At 38.9% G+C, this 26,359-nt stretch overlaps 2 protein-coding genes across 6 annotated transcripts in view; both read left to right on the top strand.

The window, feature by feature from the left end:
- The window catches only part of RNASET2 (ribonuclease T2), a 29,087-nt gene extending 2,743 nt beyond the window's left edge, over positions 1 to 26,344 (top strand). For all 5 annotated transcript variants that reach the window (XM_076333977.1, XM_076333974.1, XM_076333973.1 and 2 more), the window contains exons 2-10: positions 1,988 to 2,092; positions 4,506 to 4,572; positions 10,443 to 10,498; positions 11,430 to 11,487; positions 12,303 to 12,373; positions 17,267 to 17,380; positions 19,749 to 19,794; positions 20,000 to 20,074; positions 22,596 to 26,344. In XM_076333977.1, the coding sequence (XP_076190092.1) occupies positions 2,004 to 2,092; positions 4,506 to 4,572; positions 10,443 to 10,498; positions 11,430 to 11,487; positions 12,303 to 12,373; positions 17,267 to 17,380; positions 19,749 to 19,794; positions 20,000 to 20,074; positions 22,596 to 22,787 (768 nt within the window). In that variant the 5' untranslated portion in view covers positions 1,988 to 2,003 and the 3' untranslated portion in view covers positions 22,788 to 26,344. The remainder of the gene's footprint in view (positions 1 to 1,987; positions 2,093 to 4,505; positions 4,573 to 10,442; positions 10,499 to 11,429; positions 11,488 to 12,302; positions 12,374 to 17,266; positions 17,381 to 19,748; positions 19,795 to 19,999; positions 20,075 to 22,595) is intronic.
- Positions 1 to 26,359, top strand: part of MPC1 (mitochondrial pyruvate carrier 1) — a 546,410-nt gene that overhangs the window by 150,022 nt on the left and 370,029 nt on the right. The gene's annotated exons all lie outside the window — the stretch shown is intronic.

Raw genomic sequence — 26,359 nt, 5'->3', positions numbered from 1 at the left:
ACTTCCTTAAGATGTTTTTTCCAGACCCCTGTACAGTGCAGCTTTTTTTGGTGATGGTGTGTGACATTATTGTCTTTTAAGTGATACTTTCTGTTCTCTGAAGAAATGCTTTTTATAGGTAGGGCAGAATCTTACCTGAAGACTCCTTACATCTCTCAGTGTTTTATCTTGGGTAGGTAGTTTATCATGCGGGAAAAATAAAGTCTTGCTTGGTTGGTTATCAGTTGGAAATAACAGTAGATGAAATCATAAACAGGTCTATAAGGTTGAATCTCACATCATTAACTCGTACTGTTCAAGTGATGAGACTTGAGATCACTTTAAATGCAGAACTCTTGGGGGAGATGGATACCTGGCAGTTAATTACTTATTTGCGATTTTTTTTGTACATTATGTGAATATATCAATTTCTTTAATACAAGTTGTATGTCTTGCTTTAGCTTTTGATAAAGATTAGCTCTACATTATCAATTGCTTTTGTATACAAGTAGCACACTCCAAATTATTTGAAATTTTTTGTGCTCATCTTGCCTGGTGAGTGAAAATCCTTCAGGCCTTTTTTAAGAAACTAGATCAGGAAATTAACAGTTGCCAACTAAGATTTATCTAGTAATATCTTCTATTAGGCTAAGCTGTTTACCTTGATAATATGTCCATTATGAATTAGAGAGACATTAACATATGAAATAGATGAATAGCTTAAAGGCTGTAGTTTCTTCACAATTTAGCAAAACCTTGTAATAAATCTAGCTGGTTAACTGTTACAGCTGTTGCCCAAACCCCTCACCAGTTTTGAAATCTTGACACGTTTAGCAAGCTGGAAGGCTGCCTCCTGCATACGTCAGCTCTGCCACGGCATTTGCAGAACTGCAGGGTAGGGCTTCTGGGGGGGCCTGCAGGCTGGGTCAAGAGCCACACGATAATGGTGGCAAAATGGACTCCTGTTTATTATGAGCCGTGGATCAGAATTACACTGAATTTCCTGAAGTTAGCCTTAATGGTTGAATCAGCAATGTCTTTACTGGTGTCAAAACAGGCTTTATTCGACTGTTATAAGAAAGGATTAATTTTAAAACCTTCATAGAAAAAAGGATATGACTTGTGTAGTGAGTGATCTTAGAAGGGGCACATAGGTTACATGCAGTGACTTGTAGTGCTTTTTTTAGGGTTCTCAAAATGAGAAAGTTGGAAAGTGGGTTTGGTGAGGCGTTAATAATTACATGTAAATGCATGCATGTACATCTATTTCTGGCATTTAGGAGGTAGCATTTGAAATGCTGTGAAATGGCTGGTGGATACAGGAGGCAGCTGGGGTTTTTTGATCTGTGCCAAGTGAAAGTCCTCCCATTGGTGACAGTTAAGTTGATTTGTTTTTTTTTCTCCCCCGCTTTCTAGGGTTCACAAGGTGGTAGGCAGATCGTGCATGGTTTCATAGAGGCTGTCTCAGGTTTATAACAAGAACAGAAACTAATCTGGTTTTAGCAGCGATTTTTTTAACGTCAGTTTAGTAGTCGACTGGCATTTAGAGAGAATTTCATACTTCATTTCCAGTGAGTTTCTAATATCAGCCTTGGTCAATCCAACATGAATATTCAATGTTAAGTTCAAAGTTTCTTTAATTAATCACTTTGGGCATTTGAGCTGACCACAAGTAGAGTCTTACATTCCATAAAGTATGGTTGCATAGAACATTTATGTATCTCTGTTTATTGGAAAGTGGCTCTATTGGGACTGTGTGCAAGTAAGGGGAAAAAAAAGGAAACCGTGATCTCAATCTTGATGCCATTAGTTTATAAAAATTAGCATACAAGCTGGGGAATCAGGCGCAGCCTTGAAGGAGATCTGCATTTTACCCGTGGTTATAAATCTAGTCTAGAGTTGATACTACCTGCTGTTTCTGAGATAGTCGTGTTTTTCTCCGTGTTAACACTTGCAATTTAGTGCATTGGATAAGTAACAGATTTCTTCTTTTAACACCTTTTTACAGCTATTTGATTAGCAAAATGAAGCCTGCAAAGCTGCACTATTGGATTCTGGGTTGGTTTTCTATGGCATTATGTTGTTGGTGTACTTCAGATAAATTCACACAAAGGTAAGTTACGCTTTAAAAAGAAATCTCTGACAGTTGTTTCTTAAGACCAGAATAGTTTAACTTGTAATGAGTGTAAATTTTCTTATTTTATTACGTGATATTTTTGATGTGTTATTCTTCCCTTAGGTGACTGGTAAAATGAGGCATCTACATTAACTGGAGAAGAGGGGGTTATGCCTAAGAAAAGCTTTACATTTATTGATGTGTCAGCATGAAAAAAGAGGGAAACTTAAATTACATTCATTGCACTTAAAAACTTTGCAATCTTTTTCATACAGCATCCCATCTGGGGCTGTATCAGTGTCGTGCAGCTTTTTGGTGGTTGTTGCACTTGGCAAAATCTGAGCTTGAATACCAATGAGCCATGGGGGAACCCATGCCCCACATCACACCCTTCTGTGGTAAAAGCTCAAATTCCTATTGCATTATATTAGGAAATAAACTTTTCTCCTTCCTTCCAATGTTTTGGCAAGAGAATTGTTAAGGGTGCTCAGTTCAGTGCTGAACTTTGTATAATGGCTACATTGCAGCTGGTGGGTAGCTTAGACACTATGCTGAGGTTTCTCAAATCCCTAGGACTTCGGCTATGGCTTGGCCATCTCGGTGGAAGAGGCAGCTTTAGAGGCACAGTGCTGAACTGCACTGGGCAGGATAACTCGGGTCAAAAAAAGGGGAGATATCACTGAAGTTGGATAGGTATTGAAAATGGCTTTCCTTGGATGCCAGTTCTGAGCTTAGGTTTCTAAAACTTGATCTTTTTAATAACCAGAATTTTCTGACCCATCCTTAGCAAAAAGGTGTGTTCTAGGGGAACTTGTTCTGGCATGATTGTCGTTGCAGTTCAGCTGTTATTTCAAATACAGGTGAAAGATGGTATTTTTCTAAGCAAGGATTTTTTAAAGCAAGGAAACTAACTGCTCTACAATATTAGGGAATTCTTCTATTCAGGTTTCCACAGCAGCAGTAAAGACCAGTTAGAAGTGTTAATAGTTTTCATTGTGGCTATGCCTGATCCGTTCCAGAGCTATTCTGCTAAATTATTTAAAAACCACAGATACATGTGAATGCTTAAGAGAAAATGTGGCCATTGCAAACTAGCAAAACTAGAGGAAAAAATTGAGACATGTTGTAACATGGGAGCACCCCTACTTCCTCAGGTTGAGAAGAATTAGCTTTTTCTCATATTTTTTTTATATAACCTCTGGCAAGCACTAATGAAGGACATGTAGCTATTAGCTTCCAGAGAATAACAATTTATTTTCACAGTACTGCACATCATGCTGTCAGTTTGAACAATTTACAGTTCTGTTTTTGTTGACTTTCCCACTTGCTGTTCTATTTAACCACTTAGTGTGGTTGCTTAATAGCTAAATATATCTGCTGTAGTGTCTGAAGCAACAGGGTTTTTATCTACTTCTAGTTTATCCAGAATAGGTCTGCTACAAACTATTGGAAAATGCCTCTGTAGTAGTGGCAAAGACATGATACAGGTTTCCAACACTTTCTGTACAAAATTTGTAAGCTTTTTTTTTTTCCCTCTGCATAGGAATAAGACAGTACTGATGCTTCGGAGTTACAGATCTCTTTATTCTAAGAGGCTTTGAAACACAAGTGCTTCTGTAAAATATAGGATAGTCCTTCTTTAGTTCTTCCTTAGGTAACCTTAAGTTTAAAACCTTAACACTTAACACTTTAACCTTAAGTGTTAAACCTTAACACTTTTTAAGTGTTTTAAAATTGCTTAATTTCTAGTAAGCATTTTAAAAATGTAGTGTTTGAATTAAATGTCTATAAAATTATAAAGTCAGCATTTTTGTGCTTTATGGTTTTTACTTTTCATTCTGAATTTTTTTTTTTTTTTTGATCTAAAAGGGTGGAGACACTTGCAGGATCAAATTGCATCTCCTGCAGTGTCAACTACATTGCTTGTGGTTGTTTGTAGTCTTTCTTTTTTAGAAGCATAGTTACAGTTCCAAGAATGTTGTATACTTTCTTTTCAGCTAATATACCCATCAAGAAGAGTTAGAAGATTCTTAACATCCTAAACAAAGATATCTTTGTTTTTTACTTACTGTTGTAAAAGCTTGCCAGTAAGCACTCTCCTAAATATAAAACAGAACAATATGTTTCTTCCATATTTAAGAAATTGAAAGCATAGGGAGGTAGGATGCCAGGAGTGGCATTTGTTTAACGATGGGGGGAGGTATTAGCAGGTTTCCAAATATGTTGTTTCTAAGTGATTTGTTAGTTTGGTCCTACTGTGTTTGGAGTTCTCAAATATTGTGATAGAAGCTATAAACAACAACCAGCTCTAAAATCAATGCATTATACTAGGAAGCATTGTGCTGCTGGCTGAAGGTGTTGCTCTTTTTAAAATGCTTGAGGAAAAATAGATTTCTCTGTCTTTCTCCAGTGACAACCACCCTCATACCTGGAAAAAGCTCTATCTTGCTCATCATTGGCCAGTGACTGTATGTAAGGTGAGATTTTTGTGTTTTGTTCTCTTTTATCCTGACAAAGGTAGCGTTGGACAATAAATGTTTGAAAACAGAATGAACGAAGCCCATCAAGCATTTAACCTTGCTTATGCCCTTATATCTCTATAAAGGCTTTTGCTGATCTTCGTGCAACTTCTGCTACTTCCCCTGCACTCCAGAGTAGCAGTAAACAAGACAGGATTGTGGTGTGTTACAGATATAGTAGTCAATGTAGGACATGCTGTATGCTAAGCCTTAATTGCTTGTTACATATTTTATGATGTCTTGTCAGTTGTAAACTTAATCCTAGACTTTCACCAGACTCTGTAAGGATACTTGCCTTCCTTGTCTGACTGAAGAACTGTAGATTAGTACTTGAACTTGCTGCACAACAAGCTTTAGCTTTGTAATGTTGGCTCCAGCGTTTTAATGATAAGTCATCAAATATCGATTCAGTCAGGAAAAAGAGAGCTATAAAGCTGTTATGGCAGGTGTCTCTGAGCATTTCTGTATTTGAGAGGTGGGAACCAAAAATGAACCTAACCTTCCAACATATGTCTGTCAAAAGCACAGTTGAGGTGTACTACTTACGTCCCTTTTGCTGTTAAGTACCTACTACCATCAGATAAGTAGAACATGTTTCCTATGCTGGAAATACTCGAAGGCCTCTTCTCATACAGCTAGGTTAAAAATATGCTATACTTCAAAATGGAAGATGTAGTCAGATTTACTGACACAAGGATGAAGAACCCTTGGATAATAGAGAAGCTTCAGTTTCAGGCAAATGTCTCTGGAGCAAAAAAGGTCCCAATTCTGGGAGACAGGTTTATTTATTATAATATTAGATTCTTATTTTTTGTGCTTTAGGTACTTTTTTATTTCTCATTCCTATTTCTGGAAATACATATAAAAGCAGTAGCAGCACAAGTCACATACTGCCTAAATTTCTGAGGAGAAGTAGATGTACTTTACATTAGTTAAATATGGAAGGGAAGTATCAATAACAAAACTCAGATGTGCATGTCTAACTGAGACTAAGTGGCCACTGTTCTATTTTTTGTTTGTTTGCCTGGTTTTGAGGGGCAATAGGGCAGATTTGATGCAATTTGTGTTTGATTTTCTGTTGAGTCAACACCCTGTTACTGACTTCAAGCAGAGATGTTGGTGTTCAGGAGTTTGTAGTGCCTGGCACGAGTGGGCGTTCAGAGTCAGTAGCAGTGCAAACCCTTGCTTAAGTGAATGAGATGGAAACAATTTAAAAAAAAAAAAACCCGCCACCACAAAAACCCACAAATCAACCAAACAAAAAAACCCTACCAACCAGTTTTCCCACTGTATATTCATGCTGGCTACTACTCTGAATTCCAGGGTAGTGCTATTGGTAAATTGACAAATAACCTTTATAAACTTACAGTGAAATTGTAATGAGTAATTGAAGATACTAAGCATCAGAAAATGTAGGCTTTCTTACACTTTGTTGATTCCTTACGATCTTCTGTAGTAAGATGTGGACAGAAGCATTCCAAAGAAGTGAAGAAAAAGTGAAATTAAAATCATATTAAGTGACTTTTTGCCCAGTTTCACATCACTGAGTCATATGAAGAAACAGAATCTCACCTGTACTCCCATAACAACTTTTTTTTTTGCTAACATTAATGTAAGAGGAGTTCCCAAATTCAGCTGTGGGCTTTTTAAGTACATAGGATCTTCTGCATGTTCAGTGTATTTATATATGATTGCTGTGTTATTTCAGGGAGGAAATATTTTTAATGTTGTTCTTCAGTTTAAAACTGTTGACGTGATGTTGAGAGGAAAAATAGTTGGGTGAAGGAAACTGCAAAACTCATTATATCATTTAGTAAAAAACCTTTGAGATACTAATTTGTGCAAGTACTTACTAGTTTATGCTTCCTATATAAAGGAACCTGATTATAGACTACTTTGCTACACAGTGTGTTCTTGATATGTGCGTGGATGACCTACATCTTAATTCCTACCTGTTTTGCATGTCTGTGTTCAAAAAGTTTTTCAGGCTTTTGAAGGCCTGAAAGGCCTTTTTTAAAATTTTGCGGGCACAGTTCAGCATGCCAGAAATTTGAGAATACGTATCTCCCAGCTCTTCCTGTGCTTTAAACTGTATGTGTTCAACTGGTGCTTTTTAATACTGAGTGTGATCAGCACAATTAAACTGGAAAGTAAGCGTTTTGTAATCATGTCTTCTAAACTAACCTATTAAAATAGTGAGTCTCATGGAAGCAATAGTAACACCAGGACTTAACTACTGACTGCTGCAGTGAAAGGGTGAAGGAGGAAAAGAGATGTTCTTCCTCATCACGTGATTAGAAATTCCGGTACCATGTAACTGACCTAAAGTGACTATGTCCTCTACAAAGATATCCAAGCTAAATTCAAAGGCCTCAAGTGATTATGAATTTAATGTCCCCTTAATAAATTGTGCCTGTGGTGCAATTTATTGAAGTTCATGTGGCTAATTCATGTCACACTTAAACTTTCTGGTCACAAATTAACGTGAATCCTGTTAGGTGGAAATAGGAGCAACTCAAGGGCAAGAAGAGGGACTTTTCCCCCTCCTTTTTTATGGAGTTGTGAAGAACTTTAATTCAAGAACTTAAAAAGATAAATATTATTGCAACTTTTGCATCTTGGACATGGCAAAAAGAGAAAATCTTCTGTGGGTGTTTCCTTGTGAAATGGGGAAAATCTGATGCAAATTTGTAGGCTGTTCAGTTCCTCCTCTGTTGAGAACGGGAAGGATGGTAAAGAAATGGGTACTAAACACTGCTGTGATCTGTCTTTTACTGCACATATGTGCTGATCAAATGAAGAATCAAAGAAAGGACAACAGAATAGGCTGGTGAACAGAACAGCGTGAATTCGAGTTTGAATGTAGTGTTAAGCAGCAGATGAAATTAATTTTCTTTTTTATATGAGATAAAGGTTTTCCTATTTTTAGGCTTTGGCAATAATTTTATAGCAAAGGCTTAAAGGAAGAATAGAAACACTTTTTTCTTCTTTTTTTGGTAAAAATAGAAGCAGTCACATAATATAGAAAGAATTAAAGTGACTGAGGTGAGGGCAGTACATTATTGTGATCTAACATTAGATCAAAAAGTTCTTTAGTAAAGGATACCTTTATTTCTTTGTATAAAGCCAGGTGTGTCAAAGTGAGTGCAGCTCTTGACATACGCTATTTTGGAAGAAAAGAAAGTTGTTTTTTCCTAAATGCCCATGTTAACTCATAAGATAACTCTTAATCTATGCCTCCAACTTATCTGTGAATAAGGTCTGGTTTAGATGTTTTTGTGGATCTTCTGAAAGGATAAACACACGAAAGGTTTTAGCTTATCAGCTCATGCTAGAGAGGTGTTCAACAAGAAGTAAATTTGTTTTATTTCCCCCCTCCCAGATTTTTTCAGCAACCTTATACATTTGGTTCCTTCATTGATTGGCTTTTACCTGGGATGTGGGGGGAAGGAGGAAGGGGGATAATTACAGACTATTTGGGGGAGAGAAATTGAAGAGGTGAACTCTCTCCACAGTTTCAAAAGCAAGGATTTTTCATGGAAGTTGTGATGTTTCATTACAAAATAACACTTAAAATTGATCTTAATTAAACAGATGGCCTACTTAAACAGGGTGGTTGAAAGGGAATTTTACTTCCCAGAAGCTGACTTTTTATTTAAACTTGGGGTAACTGTATGTGATCCAGTAGCACTACCCTCTCCTATGTACAAGCTGCTATACCAAGGGATTTGTAACTTGGGCAGCTCTACAGGTAACACTTCTGTGACAGTTCGGTGTTTCACTTTTCGGCATGTCAGAGGTGAAAGGAGCTCCCACGCTTCTAGCAGCCGCTGTTTGTCCAAGTCTTGCTGTTACAAATAGGCTAATCTCTCTGCTGCAACATTTCCTCTCAGCATGGTGGGTGCTGTAAAGGCTCTCTGGCACTTTTCTCAGTGTTATAGATCATGTATGGTTAATTTGGATTGGTTTGATTATTAGATTGCTTTAAAACAGGAGAAAGCAATGTTTCTTTTTCAAATTAATCTAGATATAGAAGGCTTTCTGGGGTCCAATGCCTACTTGAAAATACACATTTGTAACTCTCTTTCAAGTGAACGGTTGCCTGAGGTTGAATCAACCTTCAGCAATCAGTATATGATAAACAGGAAGGCTGACAAGTGTTTTTGCAGAAGTAGCAGGCGTACCCAGCTTCTCAGACTAGTGTTTGCACATTTTATACCGATTTAAAATTAACGTTGGAAAAATACTATGGCTAGAATTAAAAAGGAGGATGAATGAAGCTGGCCAAAGCATGCAAAGTGTGAACTAATGCATTGTAGGTTGCATTGACCTCACAGTTCTGCCAGCACGCAGTGTAACACCAAGAGCTTGATGAAATGTGTAGAAGAAACTGCTAATAAGATTAGTGCTGTGATAGGGGAGACCTGATTCCAAATTTAAAATACTCTGGGCTTTCCTTTAGCATGTCTGAGAACTGCAGTTAAAGACTGGAAAAGGAGCACAATTGCACTGTTCTTGTTACCACCCTCGGTGGAGCAAGCTGGTTAGCTGTCAGGTTGTTTTTCAGGGGATGATGCATTTAGCTGCTGGCAATTAATTTGCTGTATTTTGGGCTGGATAGCTGAACTCTTTCAGCTCCCCAAAGCTTGTGTCATGACAGGAGCAATATTGTTTAGGCATTTGCAGTGTGTGTTTGTTGACAATATTCCTTTCAGGAAAAAAGCTGTTGCTGGGTTTAATTGCTTCTATTATTGGTGGCAAGAGAGGAGAGGAAGGAAATGGGCACAGAACAAGAAAGTCTTGCAAAGTTTGCAGTTCTGCTGCCACTGGCCAGTGGCATGTGGAAGGCAATTAGTGAGATTACAGGCCTCTCTCTGCTCTTCTCTATACTCTGCTCTTGCTCTGGCATCACATAAAAGGCATTGTGGCATAATTAAGACAGGATGCAGAGCTGAAAAGGAAAGCTATTATTATGGGGAAAGAAAGTCTGAGGAGGTTGTTATTTAATGGCAAAAAGTGTTTACTAAAAAAAGCCATAATTACTACGCAGAATAATCAGGGAAAATACAGTAATGGTATTCTGTGATGTGTGAACATGGGAGTTTTTTTGTTTTGTTCAGGAATATGTACTCTGCTTTAAACAATAATTAATGTGTAGGCTATTTCTCCTGCATTATCAAAAGTTTTGACTGGGTTGTTGGGTTTTTTTGTAGGAACATATATAGTCTTTCTTCTCTCGTTCCCTTGTCCCTCAAGTCAAAATATTTAAAAAATATATTCTAACCATTTTACTTGGAATAAGCAACCTATTTCATCTCTCCTTTGTATTTTTCCCATTTAATACAACAGAATTACTCCTGGATGCTTAAAGATGGTTGTGTGCTTGTCTAATATTATAGTTTATGTTGATGTTTTTTATTTTAATGGCTCTGCACTCCTTCAAAAAAATCTGATGATGAGGAAAATACAGAAAGCTGCCACCTGGAATATGATAAATGCAGATTTAGCTCCATTCATTTAGCATGGATCAGGCTACTTTCTATCACCTCAGAACCTGTCCTTTGTCTTCTTTTTACACTGCCTGTTCAGGATGTCCCATGATACTCACTTGATCTGCTTTAAAATTTTAACGCCAGTTGGTCTCTAAGTGGCACATGATCCGTGACAGCTTCAAGTAACTGGAGTTCACCGGTTCCTGATTTGGGCAAGCAAAAATTCTCACGTCTCACCACAGCCTTGGACCACCAGTGAATGAACTTTTATTTTTTCCTCTAAACCATTGTCCCTGAACACATATAACAAATATTCTGTATTTTTGTTTTCCACAGATGAGTGATCATGATTGTCAAGACCCTCCAGAGTACTGGACAATCCATGGACTGTGGTATGATCATAGAGTGTTTTTATTTCAGCCTGGAAAGGAAAAATCAAGTTTTGTACGAGGATATTTAGTGCTTTTTTTTTTTTTTGAGGGCTTAATCTATCTGCTTTTATGATTCCTTGAAACAAAAGCCTTCATTTTGTTGGAAATCAAAACCCTATGATTTGATATAAAGCTGAAATACACTTCTGTATCTCATGACTCACTGAGCTCCTGAAATCCTCTTGCCACATGAGCATTTTATTTATACATCTCCTTAGAAGATCAGTAATGTTCTTAAACAGAAAGGGAAGTATAGTTTCCCCTCTTTTTTTTTTTTTCTCCCCGAGTACACAGAATTTGTTAATGTCTCGTGACTGCTTGTGACTTTAAGTATCTTAACTCAGCACAAATATTGCAAAAGTACAGGAAAAACTAATTTGCTTCAAAGGAATCAACTCACTGGAATTGGTGCCAATGGCAGCAATTCAAAGGTTTTCCTGACAAATACAGAGAAAAATTCAGTACAGGAGTTTAAGCTGTGCGTCCTGGAAAGGTGAGCAGCATTATGTCTAGATTTCCAGTGAGCGTCTTGGTGATACTTGCAGAATCATCACTTGGTGCAGTGGTTGAGGAGGTCAGTGTCATTAGAGACATCATGTTCAAGACCCTTCTGTATCATTTACTCTCCCTGTATGTCTCTTACGTGGTGAGAGGGACTGGAGGGCCTAACGAAGAGCCTCTGCATGGGAAATGTGTTTGCCATAATTAATGTCTTGAATTTTTACTTCTAAAACACTGTAGATGCTGATGGGTTACTTGCATTTTTAAATAGAATCTCTACCTATAATCGTGCATATTTAAAATTCAGGCTAATGATACAGAATAGAATGCTGTTAGTTACCATTAGTGAGCTAGGAGACATCTTTTTTTCACTTTTATTCTGCTTCCCTAGGCCTGACAAAACTGAAGAGTGTAATAGGACGTGGCATTTCAATGTCACCGAGATTAAGGTATTTATTTAAAACAAAAACAGTCGTACCAAGCAGAGCTGAGTGCAATTACTTTTGCACATCCTACATGCAAAATCTGTAGCTTGTAACGTATCACTCTTAATGTTTGCTGAGAGGTATGTTCTTCTAAAGATTCCACAAATTCATTAGGTGCTTCTGGTACTATTTGAAGTTGCAGTGCTTGTGGTCATTAACAGCTGTTCCTACTTGATTTTGTAGACATGTGGTTTGAAGTGTTCAGCCACATCCTCCTTAAAAAAAAAATCTAGAGAACATAGGCGGTGGATCTGCAGTGGCAAAAAGTACCTGTGAAAAAGAGGTTACAGTCAGTCCATGTTCTCTCTTCCATTTTCTACTGCAAAGTCAGAACACAGAAAATAAGAGTTCAGAGTACATTTTTCTGTGTGTTTTCTCCAAGGGCATTAGTCCTTTTTTATTCTTTTTTTAATTAAAAAAAACTTCCATATTTCATTCAAATGTGTTGTAAACAGGGATAGGAGGCTTGAGCTGACAAATGTGAAAAGCTGCATGACTGAACAACTTCTGCAGGGACAGCTGAAGGAAAATCTTTCTTTGAGGCAGTGTGTCGATATTAATACATTCAGATATTTAGATAGTTGCACCTACCTGTTACCAACAACAGCATTTTCAGAATATTGGGGAAAAAGACCTTTTCTTTTTCTGGGAGTAAATGTTTCAGTTGGGGATGTTGAAAGATGAGGCTTCAGTTTTAGAAAATGTATCAATCTATGTAGATTGTGTAAGAAATGGCTTTTCAACACTATAGGTGCATTTATTAATTGTGATATTTTTAGGATCTTATGTCAGACATGAGACGCTATTGGCCTGATGTGCTTCATTCGTCTCTGAATCGCACCCAGTTCTGGTGAGTACAAAAAACCGAAAAAGTATTTTGGATATTATTTTCTAAAAAAATCCATCTAAGTTAGTAATTTTTCAGGTGAGATGTTGTGCATGAGAAGCAGTGTCCAGGAGGCCACTGAAAGCAGTGCGTCTTGTCAGTCTCATTTACAAAATAAATCCATTTTCTTGTTAGAGCCCCTGCAAAATGCAGCTGTTGAAGAGAGGGCTACGGCAGAGGTTTTGGAGAAATGAAACTTGGTGAAAGACAGAGAGAGAGAATGTGTTTCCTCCCTTTGCCCCCAGGGAGGAGAAGCAGCTGCTGTTGACACGTTAAATCTGAATAGCAGTAGCACTCCTGGGATGTCACAGCTAGCTGCAAGAGCAGCTTCCAGGCCTCTGTTCCTAGCTAGCTTCACTATGTTTGCTGGCTTTGAGAGACCTTTCCTTTTGGGCTTTCTTACTGAGGAGGAAATGGAAAAATAGGATGCATTGGATCATCCTAGCCACTTGTCTACAGAATTCTCTTTTTACTTAGTTTCCTAGCAGTGTAAAATCGGATCTGGGAATTTATTTAGAGATCGATCTGCTTGGTTCATGGGAAGGGAGAAAGAGATTTTGATCTCTCCTGACAACAGTACTGTTTTCCTTCTTCTCCATGTTTGTCTTTGCTTCTGAATAATCAGGCACTTGGACCGGAGAGCGGTATGGGTGGTATTTGAGTTTGCACAGGCTTCAGTTCGAGTGCATTATTTTAAACTAAAATCAGTGGCCGTTCCAGTTAATTTGCTGACCCATGAGCTGCATTGGTCAGGGTATGGATATGCAATTTGTTCTTCCAGATCTACAGTGAAAGCGGTAACATCAGATAAGAAGCAGAGCACATAGCTAGAGGCAGTAGCATTTAAAGCCATCTCAACTATAAGTGCCCATAAGTTTTTTCCTTTGGATTGGATGACTGTTTCCTCCCTGTGTCACTAGGCAAAAGCTTTGAAGGGAATGTGCATCTCTTTTAGTCTTGTCCTTGCTCTACAGAAGACACTTGTCCTCAGAGTCTTAAACTGGTTCCACAAGTGTCTTATGGCAACCTAAACTTGTAACTGTCAAAAGTGGTGTCACTTTTTCCTCCCTCCACTCCTCTGTTCTTGCACTGTGCCGGGGAGAGCATGACTGCTTCTTTCTGTGGTAGCACAAGTTTATGCCACCTTAAACTGTTCCTGGAATCAGAATAAGAAAAATATGTCTTAAATCTAGCACCTCCCATGCCCTGACCACCTACCTGTTCATAAAAACAGGTGCATACCAGTCCTTATTTTACTAACATATTTTGGTAGGCAGCATATATGAACAGATACAATCAAAACCTTTTCCCTTTCAGTTCAAGGCTAGCAAATAGCACTTATGTCAATAGCTGGAAATATAATTAGAAATATCATAAAAGCAGTACAAAAGTCAGATTATAACACTAACTAATATTTTGATTGACAGAAATTCAATCCCTTTCAGTGACGTGACAAGTGCACTGTAACTGGCAGCTCTAATTGCAGATTTTGTAAACGCTTTATTCATTCTCTGTTCAGAAGTAGTGTATGAATTTCTCTAGATACAACCATAACTTCTTTTAAAGTGTTTTCATTCCTGAAGAAAAATCTGAAGTTCCTAATAAGAATGGACAATTCAAAAGCAGGCTTTCAAGTGAATAATAGTTGTCCTTGTGCTTCTCTGCTTTTCCATGAGGTACTTAAGGCATCATAAGGTCAGGGAATGCTGTGGTAGTGGCAGGAATTTGTGATTAGATAACTTTTTGTATACATCTGCTGAATTGATACCTATTTAATACAAGTGGGTCGTGAAAATTTGAAAAGAAAGAAAGAAAGAAAAAAAAAAAAGACACCCCCCCCCCCAAATCCGCAGGTGGTCTTATTAAAGATTATACTGTTTAGTCTTTCAACAGACTTTAGAATTGATAGAAGTATATTTTGAGGTTTGCCACATTTTTTGTCCTATTTGAGTTTGTCTGCCATAAAATTGCAAAAATTGCTTTCTTTTGCACTCTGTTCCATGGTATTAGAAGACTTGATGGTGGAATAGAAGCAAGACTTAAGAGCAGGCCTCTGAAACATACTGCCATAGGCCAAAGTAAAAGTTGAGGCAACAGTCTTGTCTTAGCAGCTTGTGTAGTTTCGCTGTTCCATCCAAAATAAGGGTTAGTCTCTTCAGTTCTGAAAAATTTTTAGTGCTTTGAAAGTACATTTAACATAAAAGACTCCACTAAAACTTATACACAGTTTAGAAATACTCGTTTTCCAAGCAAATTCTTACCATTCTGACCTCCAAACATCTCTTTGTAATACACTGAGAGACCTTGGTGTCATAAAAGCACGATACATATTTACTTCATAAATTCCTTCATTCAATTTTTTCAAAAACAAGCTGATTCAAAGGAGACAGCTAAAAAAATCAAACACCCAACCTGTTTGGGCTAACTTAATCTAAAGAAACACCCGAACAGCGCTTTTGGCCTGTTAAAGTTTTGTCACACTCTTGTGACACAAAGTTCTCTTAGTCAGCTTTGGAATGAAGTAATGGTTTATTCCACATCAGTATCTGTCTTATCTCCTCGCCTTGCAATGTCCAATCTTAAAAAGATAGCTGATGGGGGAGTGAGGGGAAGAGTGTTATCCTTTTGGTGGGATAACAGGTTGAAGGGCTGAACTATAAATAACTTTTGCACAAATTCCTATAGATAATTGTCCTGGTTTTGGCAGGGATAGAGTTAATTTTCTTCCTAGTAGCTGGTACAGTGTTTTGGATTTAGGATGAGAACAAAGTTGATAACACACCGGTGTTTTAGTTGTTGCTAGGTAATGCTTACACTAGCCAAGGACTTTTCAGCTTCCCATGCTCTACTGACTGAGGAGGCTGGAGGTGCACAAGAAGCTGGGAGGGGGCACAGCCAAACTGGCCAAAGGGACATTCCATACCATGTGACGTCATGCTCAGTACATAAACTGGGGAAAGCTGGCCGGGGGGGCCGCTGCTCGGGGACTGGCTGGGCATCGGTCAGCGGGTGGTGAGCAATTGTGCTGTGCATCACTTGTTTTGTGTATTATTATTATTATTATTATTATTATTATTATTATTATTATTATTATCATTTTATTTCAATTATTAAACTGTTTTTATCTCAACCCACGAGTCTTTCTAACTTGTGCTCTTCCAATTCTCTCCCCCATCCCACCGGGTGGGGGGGGAGTGAGCGAGCGGCTGCGTGGTGCTTAATTGCTGACTGAGATTAAACCACGACAGTCCTTTTTGGCGCCCAACGTGGGGCACGAAGGGTTTGAGATAATAACAGATTAACCGGAGTGTATTAAGGAACTTATATCTGTTAATAGTTGAGGGTCACAATGTTGGTTTCTCTGTTCTCGATATTGATTTGTATAATCTGCATCGCGCTCTTTTTCCTGCTGTACGTGTTAAAGATTGGTGTTGGGTTTTGCAGTTTGCTGTGGTCTGCAGTGAATAGTAATGTCTCGCTTGTGAGGTTTGTTTTTAGAACATTGACCTTGACGTTTCTGTGGTATGTAAACTTCGCAATGAAGCTGTTACTGTACCATGGAGACCATTTCGTGGAGACAACTAGCAATTGCAGTAACTTTTCTGAGAGTTTTTTTACGGAGGAAATACAGAATGGCAGTGTCACTACCTTCTTCTATGATGTTTCCTCCTTCATTACAGTAATTTTTCAGTATTTTGAGCATCCTTGGGCAGTTAAGATACTTCTATTAATACTTCTTGGGAATATTGTTTCGGTTTTGTCTAAAGTTGGTAAGCAATTTAAGAATATCATCCAGAGATCTGCCCCAAGGCTGAATAATTATGAGTGGCAGGGTGTGTGGGACAAGATGGGCAAGTACCTAGGCCAATGGGCACCCCCAGTGTTTTGGAACTTCACCCCTGAGCAAATGCAGAATCCTGAAAAGTTAGTAGAATATTTGGAAAAAGTATGCTGTCACCCTGGCAACTCTAGAGAGATGCAACTCATTGCAACGTGCTGGGGCCTGGCCCATGCCTACCGAGCCCTGTTCAACACCATTCAGTGCCCTCAAAGGGAAGAGAAGGTCTCTGGCTCTGACAGTAAAACGACAGGCCCTGCGGCCACTCCGACCCCGGCGACAGGCCCTGCGGCCACTCCGACCCCGGCGACATGCACTTGCACTGCGGCCACTCCAACCCCGGCGACATGCACTGCGGCCACTCCGACTCCGGCGACATGCACTTGCACTGCGGCCACTCCGACTCCGGCGACATGCACTTGCACTGCGGCCACTCCAACCCCGGCGACATGCACTGTGGCCACTCCAACCCCAGCGACTGCGTGGTGCTTAATTGCTGACTGAGATTAAACCACGACAATAATTTATAGGAAAACAGAATACTGATTCTGAATGTCCCAAGTCCGTACTAATATCCAAACCATTAGACCATCTTCTCCCTTATCTTCTATAGCTCTTACATTAATTTGAAAAGTGTCTCTCTTGCAGCTGCCAATGTTAAGGCCAACTCATTTATGCATTTTTAACATGACTTATTGTCCGAAAGAATTTTTCCTTAGTTTGATGTTACAAACCATAATGAGGGACTTCTTGGGCTTCTTCCTTAGTTTCCTCATAGGTCCAAAATCTCTTGGTAAATGATTCTACTAAAAAAATATACAGATGTTGCTGTAATTGAAATGGTGAGAGTGATCTTTCTTGGTTTTGCTTTTCGCACGTGCAGTATTTTTTGAGTGCAGTGTCCTACTTCACCCATGTAGCTGTTCAGGTACTTGATTTCAGTACATTGGCTAGCTTGTGCAGCACATACATCTGCAAATAATGTTTTCTAAAACTTAAATTTTGCTTTTCTCCTATAGGAAACATGAGTGGGAGAAACATGGCACTTGTGCAGCCACACTTCCGGTCCTTAATTCTCAGAAGAAATACTTTGGTAAAGCTTTAGAACTCTACCAGCACGTTGATCTTAACAGGTACGTAAATGAACTCGGTGGTCTACCTCTTATTTCGAACAGTTTCTAAAAGTTTCAAATCTAGCCTAAAAAAAGAAGTCTAAAAACCCAGTGGCAGAGGGGAAATGAGTATTAGCATAAATTATTTTTAGTACTGGAGTGCAGAGGAAGGGTTGTCTACTCTGAGAAGCATGTCTCTGGTCACTTCAGAGTCTGGTAAGCCAGCAGCATTCTTCACAGCATCATTTTAGCCAGTGAGCCAGTAAATTTTGAGAAGCTGTATCGGCTATATCTCGCTACCAAAAGCTATGGTACCTGCAAACTTCTAAATCAAGTGACAAAAACCCCCAAGCTTCTGAGTCATACTGAGGCCCAAGCACTTGTTTTTAGGAAAGACAGTGCTCTGCTCAGAGGAAAGGACAAGCTGCAGGCAAAATCTTGCAGAACATCCTGGGAAAAGGTGAGAGGTAACAGCAAGAGAGGATGTCCTGAAGAGCGGTGTTCAGTCGCTGCAGGCAGCTCTCTGCTGGCCTTTCAAACAACCCTGATGTGACACTCTTGCTTTGTCCTAGGGGCTGATTCCTCCTCATGGTTCCAAAGATACAAAATCTTGATGGGAATGTTGTGGCTTGTCCAAGCACTGTATGTACACGTTCTGGCTGCAGGTGAATGCCAGAAGGTCAGAGTCCTTTCCTCATCAGTGCTTGGTTTGGGTGGGAGAATGTTTGACTCGGATTTGTTGACCGTGAATTGTCTCTCTGTATAAGACGACAGTATCTGAGAGAGGAAATAAGTTCTTTTTTATCTAGACACATATCTTAAATAAAAAAATTTTAAAAATCCGGTTCACCTTCTGTCAGTGTCTTGTCCAAGCAATCTCCTAACAAAGTCTCATTCAGTTTGCATATGCACAAAGGAAATGTCTTTCTCCTACCCCCCCCTCCTATTTTTGTAGGTGTCTTGTAAAACTTAATGAGATTTTTCTAGACACAGTGTTTAAGAGCATGTCATATGTAGTGTTAAAATTAATAATGTCTGATAAGTCAATTGCCTAAGTAGCTGTGATGGTGCGACGAAAACATTTTACAGATGGCACAGTGACCGATTGTGTGACTCTATATCAGCATGCGTAACACCGAAAAAGAATAGAGACTGAAGCATGTTGAAATTAATTGCTCAGAGGATATTCTCCATTGTAAAAATGAACATAATTAATTTAATCTTTACTGAAAAGAATAAAGACTACTAATGTTGTCATTGTACTTCATTTCTACTTGAATGAGGAAAAAGTAGTGTTAGTGATTAAAAGATTGTTTCCAAAAAGGAAATTATTAAAAAGAGGACATCATGCAGGCTCCTGTAACAATAACAGAACATCATCTATTTCATTGGCCTCCTTATACCCACTGCTAAATGACTATGACAAACAGATAGACCTTTAGTCAACTGGGTTAAATCTTCCCTGTGCAGAACTTGACCTTGGAAGGGTTGGGCATTATCAGCACTCATGGATTAAATCCTGCAAAATGCTGAACATTCCCACTCCTTACGGAAGAAGCTGGGACTTAGACACTCGGCACCTATTGGGTCCTGAGTCTTGTTGTTGGCTTTGAAGTGTGGACTTCCCTTAGGACTGAATCTAAAGGAAGGGGGTATATAGGCTAGAGGTTCCTGAGAGTTACCTTGTTTCTCTTATCCGGGGTATAAGGAGGCCAATGAAATAGATGATGTTCTGTTATTGTTACAGGAGCCTGCATGACGTCCTCTTTTTAATAATTTCCTTTTTGGAAACAATCTTTTAATCAAGGAACAACCTTTCCTCTTCAAAAACTTATTCATTAGGAAACGTTTCTGCCCTGATGTTGGTGTTGATCCAGATCGATGCACCATGTCCCTCTCCTAGTATGCTGTGCACCTCCCACTCCAGCAAGCCCACCCTGTGTTAGAACATGAGGGTGCCTAGAGCAACCTCACAAGTCTGCCTCCGTCCCTTCCTGGTGGCCGGAGCAGAGTGGTATGGCTCAAGGCAGGGGAAAGGAGGCAATTAAACTGCATGCCCTACCTGGCACTCAATGGAGCATTCTGAACATCCAGCAAGTAACAGTAATATTGCCCTTTCCCCTAGCTGTGTCTGAAGACTTGACTCTCCCAGCTCCTCAGATTCAGGTGGGGGAGAGGGTTCTTCCTGACCCTGCCGAGTTGGATGGGAAGCGGCCTTCAGAAAAGGGGAACGTTTCCTAGGCCAGGCGAAGGATGGAAAACAAATTTCCCTTGCTCCCCATTGCTGTAATGCTTGCCAAGTTCTCACTAAGATTATCTGTTTACCTGATGATTATGAAATTATGTTTGCATACAAGAACCATGGAAAAATGTTTTATCTTTGTTTCAGTTGTCTCCTGAAAGCTGGGATAAAGCCAAGCAGTTCATATTACCAGGTAAGAGGCAATCTTTTATAAAACAAAATCATGTGCGTGTACTTTTCTTCAGCAGGAGTCAAATAATTTCTAGAGAGTAAGTGATCTAGTATAGTTCTTCAAGGTTGTGCTTTATCTAAAAGCTTTTGTGAACTTAACAAGTGTGGGAGCTGTTGGAAGATGTGCTAGTGACTTATTAATTTATATAGGCTTTTTAATTTTTCAGATGACTGCCATAAAGGAAGCTCTTACAAGATTTTATGGTGTAACGCCAAAGATCCAATGTCTTCCTCCAGAAGAGGTAAAAACCCCAAACAAACACACGTTCCCCAAACCCCCCAAAACTGAAAAACAAACAAAAAGCCAACCAAACAAAAAAAAATAATTTTTTTTTAAAGAGCACTTTTTATCAAAAAACAAAAGCAAAAACAGAATGAAAAATCTTCAGCATGGTGAAACTTAGGTCTGGGTGTTCCTTGTGTATACAGCTATTTGCAGATTCTTGGAGTTGAGTTCATAAAAACATTGCTTACATACTGGCACCACTGAGTTCAGCTTATGTAACTGTTGCCACAGCCTTTTCTTAAGGCAGAAATATTGTTAGTGGAGGAAGTGTCCATTCTTTACCTAGTAACTTTGCTGTTAGTATACTTACCCAGAAAGTGGGAGCACTGGGTTTTAAAGGCCTCTTTGTCTTAAAAGATTTGAACCTGCATCCCTTACATGAACGCTGTAACCACCACGCTAGAGGTATTGCTGTAGCTGAGTACTTTCCACTCCTCCTGCTAAAGCTTAATTGCCATATAGCAAATTACTAGAACCAACAATAGTGAGCTGAATGGAGCCAGTGACTGCCGGCCTTGACAAGGGTACTGCCTGTTAACAGCAGTCTTCCCTTCGCTGGGCATGGCTTGTGTGTTCTGCATGAAGTTACTCAATGGACAGAATCCTTCCAAAATAAAGCAGCTCAGAGGCTTGTCTCTGAGTTTGTTCTCAAAAGCCCGTATCTATAGAGGTACAAAAAGACATTTTGAGCTTCGCTGTGGTTCAGGATGACTGTAGTCTTCCCTTTCAAGCCAATGGTGTCTAAAATTTCCATTTCTTTCTACTTTTCCTTGCCAACGATTGTACTGTGAGTCATGATGCAGTAGAGAATGTGTGCAGTAGAGACAGTGTGCTGTAGCGTAAAATACAGATCACCATATCTGAACCAAAAATGCCTTTGAAGGAACAAAATAGTATTCTGAACAATTACATGGGTAGGCTGCATAGCTGTTTCTTTCCTTTTTCAGCTAGGTTACTCTGCTTTTATTCAAAAATAAAACAAAAAAACAAACCCACGAGATAGCTTTCCCTCTTATAAGTGGTTCCTTATTATCTCAGCTTGATAAAAGTGGTTTACTACGAAACACTTGGCAGAGTTATTGCCCATACACAGATGACAATTTTATGAAAACTTGCCAAACTACAGTTGCTGTTGGAGTTTAATAGCTTGTGTGTTGTCAGCTCATTTGCTTTAGTAGTGCTCTGAGGTTTTTATACTCGGCTGTTTCTTCACATGAAAAAGAATTCTAGGTTACAATATTTTTAAAATGTTGTAATTATAAATTAAAAATATATACTTTAATTTTTAAGTTACTTTAAGCAACAAAGGAATATGAGTTGAATGTGGGTTGCACACTCACCTACCTCTTGATGTTGAAGAAATACAGAGCTAACACAAACCCCAGTTCCGAGCCCTGTTCACTGTAGTTCTACCATTGCTTTTAGTACAATTGGGAATACTGCTCAAATTATGTGAAAGTAATTTACAGCTTGAGTCTCCTGTGCTTAACAGCTGAAGCTAATGGGTAATAGAAAGGAAAAAGTACACCCCAGTTATTTAACAATAGCCCTTTTCAGAGTTCCAGCCTTGTCAATGCCTGAAGTGCATTATTGGAGGTACTTTGATGTTTAAAACATATTACACGCTTGCTGTGTTTGTGTCTTTAAAAAAAAAAAAAACCACACACACAAAACCAAAACAAAAAAACACACAACCAAAAAAACCCCCAAAACCAAACCAAAGCCACAACAAAAAAAACCCACCACAGTTACTTTTGTCTTGTATGTATATTTTTGTCCTGCTTAGTGGTTTCAAATCCAAATTTTTTCCACATGCACTGTCACACCCAAGCATTTTGAGGGATTTTCATATAATCTTCTTCCCCACATGAAAGGCTTCCATGCCTGCCTGCCTTATTCGTGGCCAGTATTTTTCTTCCTAGTCTTTCCTGTAGTCCAAAAACGACATTTCTGCTACTTTTGACAGCTTGCTTCTGTATTCTTTTCAGTAAAAGCTATTATAAAACCAAGTTTCTTTTCTCCTTTTTGGATAACTTACTTTGCCTCAATTCCCATCCTGCTACAAAAGAGTTGGTGGAAGGTGGCTTTCAGGTCACACATACCCTTCAATATTCACAGAGTTCAGACAGAGCTCATCATTAAGGTGAACAGCTTCTGTGTACTGTGCAGATCTGGTAAATGCTACGATAATCTGTGTCACAGCATTTCATAATGAGACTTACTAGTTAGGCAGATTCCCCAAATTGTTACCGAATTATGTCATTGGAATGCATTTCCTTGTCTGCTTGCTCCTTAAAGACAACTATGTACTATAAGCTGTTCAGAGTGGATGCCTCTGGTACCTGTCTCCTTCACATTTTTTCAAGTGGCAAATATACAAATAAGCATTACTGTACTTTATAGGTAAGACAGTATATCTGAAGAATTGATTTATTTTCTTCTCCTCATCAAGCTGATCTCATCCCTCATGTTTCTAGGGTGAAAAAGCACAAACAATTGGTCAGATTGAATTCTGCTTCACCAAAGAACTGCAGCTGAGAAACTGCACGGCGCCGAAGGGTGACTCCGACCCAATGCAGGCTGACCTGAAGCTTGGAACTGAGGAGCTGTCTGTCTGCAGTGATACCCTCCCAACCTATTATCCTTCACAGGTCCAAGATCACAAATGAAGCTATAAGAGTTTGAAAAACTCTTTAAACAGCAACAAAACCTTTAAACATTATGCCTTGGAAAGCAGTCTTGACTTAGCAATATTACAAAGCCCTGTCCATATCACAGGCATGCTGTGAAGATTTCTGCTGGAAAACACACTTCTTTTGCCATTAAAGAAGAATGGTCCGCATCGTGATATCAGTTACACAGGCTGAAGTATTGAATTGTGGCTCTGATATTGATGGGATCAGAATCTGATTTACAGTTTTGCCTGGACTTTTTGGGTTGCTTATGGTTTGAATCAATGTTCAAAAGAGAACTGTGACTTCTTAGTTTCACTTGCAGTTAGGTCTGCCACTTCAGCCACTTTTGGTTTTTGCCAGTGAGTCAGGGAAATTAAGTCATTCTTTGTTTTGAAAGGGTGCTTGTCTCTCCGAGATGAGATGACAATTTCTTGAGAAGAAAATACTGTAAACAAAAAGAACTTAGACACCTGTCTGGAGGTCCTTTCCCAGACATAATACCCACTGCCTTGCATAAATTTGCTCTCCAGAAGTGCTGAACAGAGGCCACGTCCTCTAAGGCATTAAACCTTTCCTCACTTAGAGATCACGGTGGACCAAAGATGACAACTTTTGCATAACTTCTTAGTGAATGAAACAACATTCACCAGGTTTTGGCACTTCTGCCGAAAGGACCCCAGGAAGACTCTATTTGTAGCCTTACCTATTCTTTGATTGATTTTCCTACAGTAGCTCCATAGAGTCTTGAAAAACAACCAATCTTAGAACTTACTTGCTAGTACAGGAAAACGTTAGGCCCTAGAAATACGTTGTTATTAAGTTTTCATTGTATTTGAACATTTAGCATTACCACACGTGTGAGTGCCTGCATTTTTATTTAAATATGAGATTATCACATAATCACTTTGTTCCAAGAAACAGCTTTTTATAGGTGAAACAGTAAATACTACAGGATTTTCAGTGAAAAGTACAAATGTTAGCAGTAGTGCATCTCTATCCCAGAATAATTAATAACATGCCACAAAGCTGGATGTTTCCAAAGGGGACCAAATTTGGATGACATCCTCTACATAGTGCTGTGTTGATGTAAGTGTCTCAAATTGTCTTTCAAAGAAAGACAATTACGGCTCAAGGAACCATCTGTTAGAAGAATATTACTGTGGATACATGAAATGCGGTGTTAGGAACAAATTTGTTATGGCTTTTGGGGTTAGAAACCATTCACATTTACTCTCCTTTTTGACTGTCCCTGTTTCTCTACCACCTTTCATTTAAGGCTCTGTTACCTTGCCATTCTAGAATGCTGTCAGTTTTTTAGTCCTTTCTTTAGAAACTCGGATATTTATTTATTTTAACAGTTAAGAAATTAGTATGATCTGCACTCTGTTGTATCTGTAATTCAGTAGAGGGAGGGCTTCTCTTTCAAAATTTGTCTTCCTTCCCGAGAGGGGGAATATACTAATGTATACTAATACTAAATAGTAATGAGATCTAGTGTTTTTATAGTAGCCATGGCGTGTTCAGGTCATGTTGAACATGACCAGAAGAATCACAATTCTTCATTCCCCCATTTCTGCCATCTTGTTCTAAGCAAGAAAAAGTAGGGAGACTGAACTAAAATGCTTAAAAAGACTAGAATGTTCTTGTTTTTTGTGGAATCTTTTTGAGATCACTAATATTTTTTTCCTTCTAATTACAAAAATTATCTTAGCCTAAAGAAAACAAATACTTGTTGGAAAAAATGCATTTCTCTGCGAAGGAGCAGCCCAAGGCTCATGTATTTTTTTTAAACTCTCTCTCCAACTCTTTCAAATAGTGCTTAGATGGTGCGTAGGTTTGGGGTGGACTACATAGAGTGCAAACAACTTAGAATGGACATTAATTTACAATTCATGTCATAAGGGTTGTTTGGTTTTTTTTTTTAGAGCAGCAAGACTCACCTTCTCCTCAAAATTGTGCTATTTTTTTAATGGTTTGGATTTTTTTTGTCCTTTGGCGAAGTGCCTTGTTCTCCTTTTCCTTTCAAAGTTCTGAGAGTGCAGTGCCATATCCTTGCTTGTTAAGCTAATCAGCAGTGAGGGAAGTGGAAACAGAGGTTGGGAATTACTATCGGTAGCATTGGTTCTTGCACAGACATACGCTTAATGGAAGCTCAAATCAATAGCCTGTTTGTTGTTTTTTTTTAATTGCAGTGTAAATTTTATTCTTTTTTATAATGCCAAATAATGCTTAGGGAGACAAAATATACAGTATGAGTTCTCTGCAGTTCAAGTGACATGAGGAAAAACTTCTTTACTGAAAGAGTGGTTAAACGTTGGAACAGGCTGCCCAGGGAAGTGGTTGAGTCCCCATCCCTGGAGGTATTTAAAAGACGTGTAGATGAGGCGCTTAGGGACATGGTTTAGTGGGCATGGTGGTGTTGGATTGACGGTTGGACTCGATGATCTTAGAGGTCTTTTCCAACCTTAATGATTCTATGATTCTAAGTGTAATGCATTAATTTAAGCAAAGCCAACAACTGAAAATACGTACTTTACAAGGAAGTGACACAGACACTAACAGCTTTCACAGTGTGAGGCTCAAAGGTAAAGCTGACTCTTGCCAAATAGAGAGTCAGTGGATACAGAGAAGAGTCAGAAACAACCAGCCTCGGCAGTAGAGTAGATAGTATAGCTTCCATCTGTTTTTCAGCCTCATTTTCAAATGCAAGATATGTGAGGGAGCTGATAAAGTTTAAAACTTTGAGGAGAAACTAGCATAATCTGAAATGAGAGAGAGGCAGGGAGGGAGACAGCAAAGCCAGCAGCATGCTAAACGACCACCTGCAACTGAGTAAAAAATGACTGATGAATGTTAAGTCAAGGTTGGCTAAAAATAACTTCACAGATTCTGAAGTCTTGTTTAAAGGGACATACCTGAGGTACTGCATTCGCCTTAACAAAACCCACCCACGTTCTTTTTATTTTGCCAACATTATTACACATTAAATATTTTAATTTGCTATGATTAATTTATTAGTAGTAGCAATAAAACACTATATATGACTACCGTTGCTTGCTTTTTGACGATCCCACCTGCCTAACTTCTAGGAAGACACAAATGTCTTTTACAAGTTACTGACTGATTTTTATGCAGAGAACTGCCAAGACACTATAAAGTTTTAAGTGATACATTTAAGGGATGCTTTAAGGGCTATGTCTGGATGTGAGCAACCAGGAGAGCAGATGAATGAATGGTAGCACCGGTTCAGACCAAAGATCACGTCCAGCCCTTTGTGTTCTCTCTAGCAATGGCTTGCAGCCAGTTACCAGCCTTGGCAATTTGTTTCTGTCAGAATGTATATAATTTCGAGAGTTGGATTAACACAATTTAAATACAATAGGTAAACAAAGGTATCTTGGGAGCCTTGAAAATCGCTTCAGTTCTGAAAAGTGTCACTCGCTTCCTTAAGCAAAATAAAATCTGTCAGCCTTGAAGATTCAGCGCAGCCTGGAGAAGATGGGGGGGCTATATTCTTTTCTGCATCAGTAAATAAACTAACTAAATCCCAACAGGGTGTGGTTTGT

This window comes from Aptenodytes patagonicus, chromosome 3 (genome assembly GCF_965638725.1).
Source record: "Aptenodytes patagonicus chromosome 3, bAptPat1.pri.cur, whole genome shotgun sequence".
Classification (NCBI taxonomy): Eukaryota; Metazoa; Chordata; class Aves; order Sphenisciformes; family Spheniscidae; genus Aptenodytes; species Aptenodytes patagonicus.
The sequence above is the reverse complement of the archived record's forward strand: the minus strand, read 5'-3'. Positions and strand labels throughout refer to the sequence as shown.